The sequence below is a fragment of the Nestor notabilis genome, unplaced genomic scaffold, assembly GCF_000696875.1.
Source record: "Nestor notabilis isolate BGI_N333 unplaced genomic scaffold, ASM69687v1 Scaffold30551, whole genome shotgun sequence".
Taxonomy (NCBI): domain Eukaryota; kingdom Metazoa; phylum Chordata; class Aves; order Psittaciformes; family Psittacidae; genus Nestor; species Nestor notabilis.
The window spans coordinates 1-14,631 of NW_009915651.1; the positions used below are offsets into that span (position 1 = coordinate 1).

The 14,631-nt window shown below is 37.9% G+C and overlaps 1 protein-coding gene across 1 annotated transcript; it reads left to right on the forward strand.

Moving 5' to 3' along the window:
- Positions 1-5,990: 5,990 nt before the first annotated feature.
- LOC104413311 (collagen alpha-1(IX) chain-like) lies at positions 5,991-14,567 on the forward strand (the record flags this gene model as incomplete). Its single annotated transcript, XM_010024258.1, has 2 exons — positions 5,991-6,390; positions 14,490-14,567. Coding segments are annotated over exons 1-2 (420 nt in total), but the record flags the coding sequence as incomplete, so codon positions are not given.
- Positions 14,568-14,631: the final 64 nt, after the last annotated feature.

Below are 14,631 nucleotides of genomic sequence, written 5' to 3' on the forward strand. Positions count from 1 at the left end.
GACCGGGGGAGCCCCGGAGGCGCGGGGGCTGCCGTAGCTGCCGCAGGGCGCTCACACGGGGAGCGTAATGCTCCAGCACCTGCCCCCGGCGCTGAGAGCTCCTGCTTCGCCAAGAGACAGGGGAGGCAAAGGTAGAGTGAGTTTTGTTCCTGAGGTGGGTAGGTGACACAGGCATGAAGGCCCCCGTGCTATAGATGCACTGGGGAGGGACCCTCAGTAAAGATGTCAGGCAGCAGCAGGCTCCACGCCTTCTCCGCTGCAGAGAGATCTCCTCTCGTATCTTCGTTAATGAGCAGCCACATTAGTACGAGGTAACCCAAACAGCCATGGACAGTGTCTTCTCTTGCCTTGTGGAATAGTGAGGGTCCTTCCTAAGAAAGCCCATTCCCTGGCGTAAGGTTTTCAAGGCTTTTGAGGAAGAGATAAGGAGGTGTGCACATGCACAGGAACGGCAAGCGAATCAACTGAAATATCAGCACAGAGGGTTTGACTGGCTCTCACTGTTCAGCCAGCGCTTACCACAAATAGTAAAATGATTTTTTAAACTAGCGTATGATCATTATACTAAGGCAGGCAAGCCCGTGTTAGGGTGGTTATGGCACTGGAAGGAGAGCTTAGGTAGACGAGCACTGTTCAGTGTATTTGTTCAGTATTAGCTATAGCAATAGCTTATGCCTTGAAAAGCTTATGTAGCTTCCTTAAAACACTACTAAATTGTAGCTTGGTCTTTTGCTGCTTAGCATACTTGCCAAGGTCCAGCAGTATATCCCAGAATGAGCAAAATGATTGCACATAACTCTTGACTTTAGCTTCTCCCATCATCTAAATAAATTCCCATTGGCTGCTGCTTCTTCTAGTGTAAAATCTGCTGAAGAATCAATGTAGTGTTCTTCACGTAATAAGAAACTGCCATGACTCATACCCATTACCTCTGACATGGTGAACCTGTCATTTTTCAATTTAAACTATGTACCTGTTGTAGGTGTGCAAGAGTTAATAAGTACAAAATTATTACCAGTAATTTGCATAATAATTGTGTTGATTTTTAATTGCACTCTTTTAAAAAAAAAAATTAGCACAAAGGAGTATGTTCATGATATGTTTTCATATGGGGGAAAAGGGCTAGCTGTCTTTATGTACTGGATGAAATCTTAATCCTTTGACTTCACAAATGCAGCTGTCACATCACAAAGCCCCTGTGTCCACATGGATAAATGAACGCCAGGGAACATTCCAAGGCATTCACACTTTATCATCTATACTGTTAAAATATTAGAAAAGACCTTGGCATGCTTTGGGTCCAGACTAGTTAGCACTCTAAAGAATTCCTGGGCACAGCTTGGCAGCTAACATAGGCCATGGACCATTCCCAATATGCAGCTTGCACGCAGTCATCATATTTTGGAAGTAAAATGTTTAAACTTTTTCATACCAGCTGAATTTAGTATCAGAGAGAAGTCCAGGGCATACCGATGGCAGCCTATGGATCCAGAAATTAGGCCTCTTTGCCTGCATCCTCGTCTCAGCCAAAAGTACAACAATGTAAAAATTGAAGCCACCTTTTGAACAGTGTTTATATTTGGGGCAGTGGTGTACTGCAGACCACTTTAACAGGTGACATGACAAGCACAATGTGGTAAGAAATAATAAAATGAAGACAGGAAGTTTATAAAGCTTTATCAGTAAGCTTGGAACATCCAGAGAATTCCATAGGCTGAGTTCCTGGTTTTTCCTTTGGGAATAATGCTCCTCTGTAAAGTAGTGGTCCCCAAATACATATGCCTGGAGGCCAAACTTCTCTGATTCCAACCACCAAAGTTCTTGAGGTGTTTTTCCTTTTGCATTACAACTAAGATATCTTACATAGATATTGATGATGACAAATGCTAATGGAAAAGACCAAATGCAGATAAGAAGCTAATTAGGTCATAAGAAATAATTAGCTCAGAACTGGATGTTTCTGAAGAATAGAGATCAGTGGAGGGCAAGGAGTCCTAACAAATGACCTCTGTCTAACGACTTAGGACAGTTGCTTTTAAAAATGCTTAGCTAGGTTTGATTGTTATTTCTTATATGATGGCTGCCTGACAGTGCGTGCCAGGTCAGCTGGGATTCCAGGAGGCTTCAGGAGGTGCAGACACAAGTGTCGCCAGCTTGAGCAAAGGAACCTGGGGCCATGATAGTGCATTTTCATGTGGTTGGACAGAAAGTTTCTACAGTAAACTCTAGTGGGTTGTTCTAACATTTCTAAAATCTTTATTTAGCAAGGATGATGTCCATTATCTCAGTGTACAATATTGCTCACCTAATAAACGAACTGTTAAAGAAAGAGGCTTAACAAAATAAGCAGTTACTTTGTAATATTCAAGTCGGTATATAGCTAACCTTTTAACATACACTGCTGCTCTTGTTGAATCCTGAAGTCAGTGGGCTTACTCAGAGCTTGTACCACCTAGTCAGATGACTGACTTATCTTGGTTATACTGGTGCCTTGGTAGGACTTAGCTTTGAAATGTCAAAGAAATCTTCCTGGTAAGCATTCAGGCTACAGGACTGATAAGAGTCTTAGGTGTCTTTTAGGTTTTTATGAAAAAGATTAAAAGAAAATAGTAGTGTTTCACAAGTTCCCTTAGATGAATTATAAAGGTTTCAAACTCTTCCCCCTCCACTTCCAACTGCACTTTAAAAAAATTAAGCAAGGATTCAAACACCTGATAAAAAATTGACTTGACCTTGCACTCATCATACTACTAAAGCAGTTAATAATAGTCTGAGTGCACAGGGAAAGAAGGGCCAGACAAATATCTTACAAACTGAAGATGCAAAAATAAATAAATAAAAATTCTGATAGCTTATATCCCTGGCAGTTTTAAGGGGTTAGGAAATGGGTCAGGACTGAATTTGGTCTTTGTGCTTGGCATATTTTTTCATATTAATTCTTCCTTTGCTCACTTGCCTGTTTCTAAATTTAAAATTGTTTGATCTCCTTCCACAAAGTAGTGGAATTGGAAATATATATGTTAAAAATAATGTACTGAAATAATTTAAGTGCTTACATAGCTAGCAGCTTTGCAGTGAGATAGAGGAATAACTTCTCTACAATTATTTATTTAAATATCATGATAAATCTGCTGTGGTTTCCAAATATTTTGGATTTTGAGCTGCTAACTTCAATGGAGTTTTACTTAAGTAAGGATTGCAGGCTCTGGGAAAATCTGCACTAAAACACAGTGAAAACACTAAAGCTAATGGAATGGCTTTTCATTACTGTTTGAATAACTGAGGTGAGAATCTGTCTTTGCATTACTTGTAGAATTAGAGGTATAAATCTTACACAGCAACAGTCCCCTGCAGAGTAACTTTCTGGCAATGGGTCATGATATGCTTTGTTATGTTGAGTCACACTGCTGATGCTGAGTCTTTAGTCTGAAGTCAGCAGCTCTTCTGACTGGTTATTAGATGTTTTTTAAAAAGTAAATATTTATCCATGGTTTTGCAGTGACTTTACATCTTTACTGTACATTTCTTACAATTTAGTTTTCTCTTACCAATGTTAGAAGCTCTTCCTCAGTTTCTGCCCTTTGTATGTCACTTGAAAAAGTTAACGTATTTGTTTTCTATTTTAATTTCTGAAAAAGAACGAGGACCCATATGATGGCTTGTAAAGGACTAAGGCTATAGTTAAACATGGTGCAAAGAATCCTTTTGCCAATCTGGTATAAACAATTTCCTAATCAAAAAGTACAACTATGTTTACTTACTGTTTTTGCTGGTTGGTTGGGATTTTTTTGCCAGTATAGTTATGTCAGCTGAGGTGGGGCGAGGATGCGTGTGATAGTTTCACCAGTATTGCCATGACAGCAAAACTTAGTGCAGAGAAAGAACAGAAACCTCTCCTCAGAGGACCTGGGGTTAGTATTATTTCCTTTAGCTGCAGAGCTCAGCATATCAGATTCCCTGGAGCCACTGAATTTGAGAAAGTGGAATATCACACGGAGGCTAGTTAAAAAATTACCTAACAATACCACCTTCAGTATGGTAGTAGTAAAGCCAGCTCTTGTTCAAGAACAAACAGTGAGATTCAGTAACTGAAGAGATTAATGACTCATATGAGCTAATATTTTAGCAGTAGAAGAGACTGAAATACTTGTTTAAGGGATATTATAGAGGGAAAAGGACACAGAGGGCCATAAAAGACATGCTGAACTGGACTGGGAGCTTAGTAACAGTGAATGTGTGTCTGGACAGGGGGAGAGAGTATCTTCCTGGAGCAAGAAAGAGCATATAATCATGTCGTGTAAGCTAGAAGCCTGACACAAGGAAGGATAGTGCATAGTAGTAAACACTGGAAAGTGTACAGAACAGGAGGAGATGTCCACACATTAACATTTGCATTTGAGGTGGCCAGACACATCGTGAAACACAAAGTGAGAGAACACAACACATTAGATAAAATCCTATAAAAAAGGCCTAGCTGTGACAGGCGACTGCACCTGCAGTCAACAGAGACACGAGTCATAGCAAATCACAGACAGTTTAAAGATACTGGCAAGGAACCCCCTCTTCCACTTTTCGTATCTCCACATCTTGTGCAATGATATAATCTTCCAGCTTAACCTTCCCCTTCCTCAAACACCAGCTTTCAGGTGTATGTAAAGGCTCTTGGGGAAAAAGTAATAAAACCGGCGGTTCAGGTAGTTCATTAATAAGATGAAGCTGCTGCCGCTGCCAGGCTTGTTCCAGTCCTTACTGAAATCTTATTGAGGCTGTGCCGTCACCTGCTGGAATATGGCTGCACTACAGCTTTGGACACTAGCACCAAACTGCAGACTCTGGAGATTTCATCTGAAAGTACTCTTTTATTAAAACAGGAATCATCAAGCATACCAATCAGAACTAATTTATTCTTTTTTTTTTTTTTCAGTTTTTGTTGTGTTTAGGGTTTGGGATTTTTTTCCCCCCTTAGCCTAAAGCCTGAGGTTCACTAATGGTGGCTAAATTGCTGCTGAGATAGGATTGATCTGCCACTCAAAAATAATCCTTGTTCAAAATGCCTACTTGTCTGAGAAGTTATTATAATGAATGCTAGTGGCAAAATAGCTCTGCATGTCTCCATACTTCAGATATTTATTCAAATACAACTTCTTCTTAAATGTGGATAAATGGTAACAAATTTATTGATGTCAGCTGGATTACGACATTACAATTTCACAATTCATAGCATATGAGAAGGCATATTTCTTAAATATTCTACTGCATTAACTGACACATTTGAGATAAAAAATTATGTTACTGTTTTGTGCAGTGACACAGCCAGTAGGACTTTGTCTTTCTGCATCTCACATGTAATAGGAGTTGCAAAAGAATGAAACATTTTATGTGACAAATCTATTCCCTGCTACTTGTAGTCTTGTGGTTGAATGTCACAGGACATAATACATTTTATTGTGGGTTCTTACTATGCATATATTTGCCATGAATGTTTTGTTGAATGATTTCTGCTGAAGCAATAGCTAATACATTAACAAAATGGTTATCGTCAGGCAGAACAAGAAAATGCATTTGCAAAAGACATTCTTATGTCTTCAAAACCAAATGAGATCTGTACTGACTACCTGGTCAATTATAAAGTCACACTATGTTGATTGATTTTGTAAGTGTAACAGTAGGAAATAGCATAATTGTCAGATAAGCTTTCTAAATCTGAAGTAGGAGTCTGCTATTGCTCCATCCATTACACTTAGAAAGGGTTATCATAAATATTGTACAATGTTGGAAGGGTCCATATTTCTGAACTAGTTCCTGTTGCCATTAGCAACACTAATGACTCAAAAGGACATCCCATTTCGGGACTCTGCATGAGGAAGAGCACTGATAAAAGCATGGCTGAAATATGGTTCCACTGAGAAACTGTTTCTCGTTACCCTGTGGTGATGTGTGGAGCTTTTCAGAACAAATACACAACAAATTTACTGTATTTTGATCCTACACAGTGCCATATATTCCAATGGACTGCCAGATGAATATTCCTTTCTAACTACTTTTCGGATGACTGGGGCCACACTTCAGAAATACTGGACTATTTGGCAGATTCAGGATTCTTCAGGAAAAGAACAAGTTGGAGTGAATCTTAATGGTCAAATGAAAAGTGTTGAGTTTTCTTATAAAGCAGCAGATGGAAGCCTCCAAACTGCATCATTTTTGCATTTGCCCTTCTTGTTTGACTCCCAATGGCACAAGCTTATGATCAGCGTGGAAGCAAACAGTGTCACACTTTTTATTGACTGTATTAAAATAGAATCCTTAAACATAAAACCAAAAGCAAAAATCAGCATTGATGGTTTTGCTGTGATTGGAAAACTTAAAAATAATCCTCAAATTTCAGTTCCGGTAAGTTCCAAAATCTTTTATTACTGCAAAAACTGTTTTATAGGATCTTTACACTTAACAATTTTTTGTGGAATGGATCTTCAAATGTTTTCTGAAAACACAAATGGCAGAAAATAACAGCTCCATGGCACGTAAGTACTAGCTTTGATTCTTAAATTTTGCACATATACCTATGTAAGGTAAGAGATGACCCAGATGACTTATGTCTAAGTTTCAATAGTGAAATTTCTCAGACATCCACACTTTTGTCAATGGATTTTGCTCTGTTTGGATGTACCAGTTGGGTGTTTGTCTGCTTATCTCATATGTGGAGCTTGATCTAGAAGGAAGTCTCAGGACACAGATTTGTGGGCTGTACCTCACACAAAAGAGAGCAAAACATTTGCTGAGCAAGAACTGGAACTCCTCTCCTATGTGTGCAGACCATCAGCTAGAGATAATTAAATGTCTCACTGGCAGAACAAATACTTTACATCATTAGTAGAAAGGGAATATTTCCTGTAAGGGAGATTGACAGAGTACCTTTTTGATATACTCTGATGTTCACGGAGGAAGTGAGCCCACACTTAAATCTCGGTACTACATGACTGACTTGGGGTAGACAGTGAGCCTTTCGTTTATGACTCTTATGACTCTTATGGTATAGTAACATCAGAGACTAGATGCAGTCCAAGTGAAGGTCTCAACAGAGCTGAGATAAAACCCACTATTTCCACAATAGCTTCTCGTGGCTAGCTCAGGACATCCCAGCTCCCATTTCATGGCTGCTGTGAACCACTTTGTTAGCCCTATTATGTGTGCATTGTAGTAGACACCTGAACTCACCATGGAGTGCTCCTTTATTCTGTATAGCAAGACTAGGCAGTGAAATACTTATTCTATATCCTGTTAGTGGATTTAATGCTGAAGATACCCTCTTCATGCTACTACATTGCAAGGAAAGTCATTTTAATGGGCAAATACTGAATATGTATGGTAAATACAGAACGGTTTTGTGACTTTCAATGAAGAAAACTTAATATGGAAAACCTCAGGGATTTTATTATTTGATTATCTGATTTTGTTTCTGAGATGAGTGATTAAGAAAAAACACATACAAAGGGATATACCTGTAATTTCTGACAAAAAAACCCCAACAACTTTATCTGTCACATCTGCATTTTGGATTTCAGACATCCATCAAAGTGTTTTCTTGATTAGTGTTTTTTCAGCTAATGAGTTACAGTGCACTTGATGCTGAATAATGTGACAATTTTGTCCCACAGTAGCACTAAATGACATTTAAGACTTTGGGAATGCTATTTCTCAATTCAATCTGTAGATTAAAAGAAAATAGTTTCAAAACACAGTCGAAAAAATTGCAGAAAACATTGCAAAGTTCCATATATTATCCTGTTTCCTTTTCCAAGGCTCCTCTATAAGTGTATTAGGAACTTACAATATGAATGTTAATGTGTGTGTATATGTATAAAAGTATCCTATATATATATATGTAGGATATCCTATCCTATAGGATACTCATTTCAAAACAAGTTGAATGGTAAAAAGGAATAATAAGATAGTTAACATAGTGCAGCCATTTTCCACATCCTTACACTGAAGTTTTTCTTGAACTTTGAAATAAAAAGAGTGGTGAAATAGAATCTTTTAACTATATTTCACGTTGACTGCGAAGAAAGTGGCCACAGGATAAGCAGCATGGTATAAAATTGACAGGGGAAATGTTACAAAAAAAGCAGCATCTTACGCTTCATCACCTCTGTATGTAGAGGTTACTATATTGCACTTGAAAAATTATGCCAGAAAGCTGCCCCAGGTGTCTGAAAGTGGCTACTTAGTGTGCTGCTATAGATGTGGATTAGAAAATATAAACAGCTGTAAATTTATACTAATTCTGTTGGAAAAAAACAAAGTCTTTAAAAATATCACTTGGAAGTAATCATCTGGATCTGATAACGTAAGGATTAGCTGTATACGTGTCTTAGCTTTGCTAACTGGTCTGGGGGATGCTGGTGGATGTATGGATGGAATGATGAAAGCATTACATATTCTATGCATGTTACTAGGATGAAAAAAATCTACCTCAATGTTGTATTTCTCTTTGGAAAGGAATTTAGATTAAATGCACAGAGAGCTATAGGTATTAACATACTAGTATTACGACACCTGGTGTACAGTGCTACAGTAAACCATGCTTCCAAGCTAAACACAAAGTCATTCCTTTAAAAACAAAGAGGGTTCCTGTTGTCTGTTGGAGCAGTGATTTGAAATGGCAGCCTACAAACGAGGAGAAAGATGAGGTATTAAGGTCACCTCAGCAAGAACTTTGGCTTCCCCGCCTTCTCTGTTGGTGCTCTGGCTGACCTTTGGCTAGGATTAAAGAAGGAAAAACAGCAGAGGAAATTAGGAATTTTATCCCACTTTCTCTCCAGCCCATGTTTTGCAGAGGCCTGCTCTTTTTAGCAAGATACTAGGAACACTGATTACCTTAGACTCTTCACACATCTGGTGGGGTAAGAGTGTCTAGCGTTAAATTCTGCCTCATATATGTTTAAGCATGTACATCATTAGACACTAGTGTGAAGCTACAGTAAGTCTAGGACACCCTTCTTCAAGGATGAAAGGACAAAATGGAATTAAGCTGTTTCTACAGTTCACCACAAAATATTTGTTTACACCTTTAGCATGTTTCTGGGAATATTCAGTTATATTTAGTGTATTTTATGAGGGCAAAAGAAAAGTCAAATCTATGCATAAGGTAGACCTTTAAACAGGAATATGATACACATTTTTTAACCAAAAAACCCCCCCAATAAAAATCACAAAACCCCAAACCAGCCAACACAGCCCCCCCCAAGCCCCCAAAAATAAATACCCTCCTGGAACAAATTCCAAGGCGAGTAAGAAGCATCACATTACATTTTAAACTAAGTTTGGATGTCTAAAAACACACTTTAATTCAGACAGAACTGTGGGTTTGACATAGGACTTACTAGAGTATATTTCATGGCCTGCACTAGGAAGCCAAAACTGACAATGGCAGTGGTCCAACCTGATATAAAAATGTAGATGTAGGCAGACACTCTCTGAAATTAAGATAAAGAAATTAGACAATGTGATGGACTAGTAATTTTAAACTGGCTGTTTATATTGCAAAAGTCTCTGGTTTAGTTTGTGTATTTAGTTTCTCTTGAAACTGAGTAAATAAATCTATCTTTGGGTATATTCTAGGCTATCCTTCAACTCGCTTGACTAAATTCAGTTTAAACATCTTAGTAGTCTCGATTATTTAGTATGCCCAAGGCACAATTTCTAATTTATTTCCATGCATTGTTAAAGTATATTACTTGCCATGTTATAATTTTTAAAGGACATAAATTATGTGTTTCTTCTTTTTTTTTTTTTTTTTTCAGTATTCTGAGTGCTATCTTTATCTTGCAGAATAGGTCAGCTTCTTATAGATGCTCTGTAATACATGTCATTTTAGAAGAGATTCTTTATTGCTTGTTGTTACTATGATTGCCTAGAAGAGTAATAGATAGAGTGCCATTAGAAATTACAGCTTGCCTTTGAGCCTTTACAAAGATTTATTCCAGGATTTTTGGAATGTTTTATGGAGGGTAAATTTTTATACAGATTTACAGCTGCATTTATCTTTTTCTAGATAAAAAAGAAAATAGCTCTTTTTATCTAAAAGTAATTAAAATAATTCACTATAAACTCTAAGCAATACAATATATATCATCATTTCAAAACTGAAAAGGAACTTACTTCCTAAATCATGTGTTTGTTGTAGAAAGGTAAGGCCAATTCATTACTTACTGCTCAAAGACTAACTGCTGTGAAATTATAGAAATTGCCTTAGTTTCTTCAATTTCAGAGGCGGTACCCAGATTTTCTTACAATAGACACTAAGCACTTTGCTAGAAGTGATTCTTGGTTATTGTTTAACTGACATGTAATGCTGCTAAGTAGTTCAGGGCAGCTACATGACTTTTAATGTCTAAGAGGAAACTGCTGATCAGTATTTGCTGAATAGGGATTAATTTACACCATAGAACAGATTGTGTCCGTGCACCATAAAAAGTTACCTCTCAGATTTTTTTCACTCTCTGAAATCTCACATTCAGAAGGCTGAACCCTTGCTATCGAAAGTCAAATAATACCAGAATTCGCTCTACTGATCTATGGCATGAAAAAGATGCAAGGAAAGAGATGCTTTAAAAATCCATTAGAGAGGTATAGGAAAATGGATAAAACGTGTTTAAAACAGCTGTAGAATTAGATAAGTATAAATATGTGTGGCTTATTCTTGGTCACTTAAAAGTACAGTGCATAGCAGACTCACCTTAGAACAAACACGGATATCATTGACATGAGAGTCACAGTTTTCCTTAAAGCCTATGGTATTGCTAAAAGCTTCCCTGAGACTGATGCTATACAGGAAATACTACCCTGGATATTTAGGTCTCACATACATCTCACTTAACCTTCTACTCCCTCATCTAAAGTACTAATAAGACAAGTGAACTGCATAGATGATACTGAGATGTGCAAAGCTGTGGGCATTTGCAGGCAGTTCCTTAGAACTTTAGAGGACAAAAGAATGTGCTAACTAACAAATTAAGATGAAACAGAAGTCCTGTATGAATCTTGGAAAATGGATGTTGGAAATACTGGCCTATGGGTCTTAAACACCATGGTTCTTAAAAGATTACATTTGATAGCTTTGCTTTGTAATTACCCCTGATTTATCTGAGGTTCATTTCTGAGAACTTTGTGCCTGTACTTTGTCCTTAATAACACTTTGTACAGATATTGATAGAACATCTGCTTGAGACATCTTCAAAATAATGGCATCCTTTAAGTCAACTTAACACAGTTGACAAGATCATTGTGAAATACTGGTGAGGGGAAAGGTACCTTGAGAGCAAGGCTAGGGCATATTTGCCCTTCTCTCACCTCTCCTAAATCAATGGGAGGCCAGTCACACTTTTTACTACCTTGCCAACAAAGGAGTTTTATTTCTTGTTTTAAAGAAGTCAGACAGGTTTTATCTCAATTTTTGCTTTATATAGCCTCAAAACAGTAACAAAAGCGCTAAGCAAAAACTTTACAGAGCAACCACAGTTTAGCTTTCTAAAAAATAACGCTCTCTGACTAAGCAACTGTGAGTTAAGACATGTCAAAGCTGCATTTTCAAAATATTTCAACTCCTTTTACAGTCACATTATGGTACAGTGTTTTGTAGATTATGATAGTATTTTTTTCCTGAGTAGGATGACTGCTTCATATATTCTGACTTCCTTTGTGTGTCTTAGACTCATGAGAGTACCAGGCCTTACTTAATGCTCACCACTCAAATCCCATCTTGAACAAAACAAAGTGATTTTTTGGCCATTCAAAAACATTGGACTCATTGGGACTTGGACTCATCCAAGTTCCCACTGGAGCAAGCAATCACACCTTAAAACCTCATTAATAGATGTATCTCTTGATGTTCAAAGTTGAAAAACTGGGCTTAAGCTTAAAAAGTATTCTCTTAAGACACAGATATTGGCACTTGGACAATCATGCAACAAAGTCTAACACAACTGAGTCATTAGCATTCTATCATCTCAAATCTTTCTCACCTCAGTACAGAAGCCAAAATCAGACACATGCACACACAAGAAGACAAAAAAGAGGTAAGGATTATCTACATAAAGCCAGAATGTGCTAATGCAGATATTGGCTGTTGGTGGTATGTCTTAAAAGTAATTTTTTCAGTCTTTACAGATCTTGTACCATGTCTTAAGTTGAAAGTACAGCTTAAGACAATTGATTTCAGTTACAGTTGTTGCCGATCAGCCTTTTTACACAACCTATACCCAGATACTTCATTTCAGGCAACCAATTCCTTCCTCCAGGCCCATGCAGAATATTCTCTAGTGTGGCTATTCTGATTCAGATATTTTGTCAGTACTATTAGAAGAATTATGAAGCAAAAGCATGCTCATTCGGTGGTATCTGCCTGCCTTTTCCACAAGGAAAGACATCCTTTCTTTTTTTACCACCTTTTGCCCCATTTACGTCCAAACTTACAGTTTCTGCAGTATGGGAACCATTTCCACGGCCTTGTTTATTCTGTCTTGTAAGGAAATTGTCTTGTTTTCTAAGGAAAGAAGTGTGGAATTACAGAATTTCAGATTACATACAGATTAAATTTGTGCAGGCAACCTCAATTATGACATTTCCTAGCTACTGAATGGATGACTTATACATTTTAATATCATTTAACATAATTTTAATTTCATATTAAACAAGCAAACTGAAAAAGTAGAAATTCTTCACTCAAACCCACATCTATCTTAATTTAAATGAGATTATTTAAATCAGAAATAGATTATAAACTGCTTTAGAGCCAGTTATTGACTTCTTTCTCTCTGCTAATAAGCTTCAGAGGTGAATAATGCAGAGACTCAGAATCTAGTTGTACAATATGAAATAAATTGTCAAGTAGGTATCATTTGGTCTTATTTTTAATGCCCCTTTAAGAATCCCTATCTTCAGATTCCAGATACCTTCTTATTTTTATTATTGTATGGCTGCCTTTTAGTATTAAATTATAGTATACATTCAGTTCTTTTATGTGTATATTATGACATTCAGTTGCCTAGTATTAAGGACTGGGAAAGGTTTTAAAATGAGAATTGGATAAAGGAGGTAGAGAATTGGCACAAGGATAGTGGTGTCAGATAACAGGTAAAAGAAACTAGGGTACTGCCTCTTTTGTTCTCTAGTCTCACCACTCTGGAAACTGTGATGACTGAAAAGTGAACAGAACAGTAGAGATGTGATAGGATTTCAGGAGTGGCAGCACTGCAGTGGTGAAGGGGAAAGCAAAAGAAAAAACCCAGAAAATCAACTTGTGGATATGTGAGTGTCTTGCAGAGATCTTAAAGGACTTCACACTCAAAGCACTTATTAGCTCTAGCAGTCAGTATGCCACTAAATCAACGTAAGGATGGTGGTGGGAGAGAATGACAGTCCGCCTTCTGCACAAAAAACAGTCAGGAAGCACCAAGACATTATGTTGTGGGAGGGATGGTGGGGAGCTAGTTTAGCTCAATAGAATAAGAGGAAAGACTCAGAGCAGCAAAGAAATAAGAAGTGAAACCAGTCTTTTCCATACCAGGGCTTTATGTTGTAACAAGAAAAAATCGCCCAAACCCATGTTTTCCCCCACGTCCTCAGCCATCTATAACAAAAAGAAAGGAATAGGAGCCTCTAAATTTTATCATCAAACTGGGAAATCTCTGGATAAAGCACTCATTAGTGGTTTGTAATCTAAGCTAATACTTTGTGATGGGAAGGGAAAACAATCCAAGACTTTAAAACTTGGATACAATTAATATGTACAATTTAATATGCTTCTGGTACTTAAAATTCCATGTAATGCATTATATATCAATAGATATACCTCTGAAACTGTATGCTTGAGCTATTCAGTACCTTTCAGCAGAGGATATGTTTTTTATCTATATAACACAAGTGAGTTTGAGTTGCAGTTTATGAGAAGAGGGTTGCCTTAATCCTCTGTCATTTTCCAGTGCAAATACAAAAGTTCAAAGATGTGAAATTTCACAGATGTGTATTATTCAGTTGCAGGCTGTTGCCAATGTGCGTATGATACTGTTTTTCGAACTTCTCATGCGATGCCATGTTTCTGTCCTCAGACCTATCATTCTTCCTGGACACAACTGTCCACTTAGAGAAAAATCTTTCTGTGTGTCTAATAAAACCATCATATAGCATGAGGAAAAAATGCATGTGGTTATAAAGAACACATGAAAAATGACACCTGACAAATCCCTCCTTCTCTTTAAATCCTTCGGCGGGTTTACGCCCTTCTTTAAAAGAGCTTCACAGGTAAGGGTGGGGGACTGCAGGGTGAAGCACCGCTTTGGCCTGAGCTCTCAGAGTCACCCGTAGCTATTATCACTAAATACCTACTTTTTGAAACATTCCGTCACCCAACCAGTGTCCCTCCTATTACACCCTCGGCCAGCGTGCCTCCCTGATCCGAATTAACATGATCTTTATATCTCCTTTGCCAGTTCGAAATCCAGTGGATGGTGATTCACTGCGACCCCCTACGACCCCAGCGCGAAGGCTGCGGCGAGCTGCCGGCCCGGGTGAGCACCGCGCCCCGCTCTGCCAGTCCCTCGTCTGCTCTGCTCTGCTCTGCTCTGCTCTGCT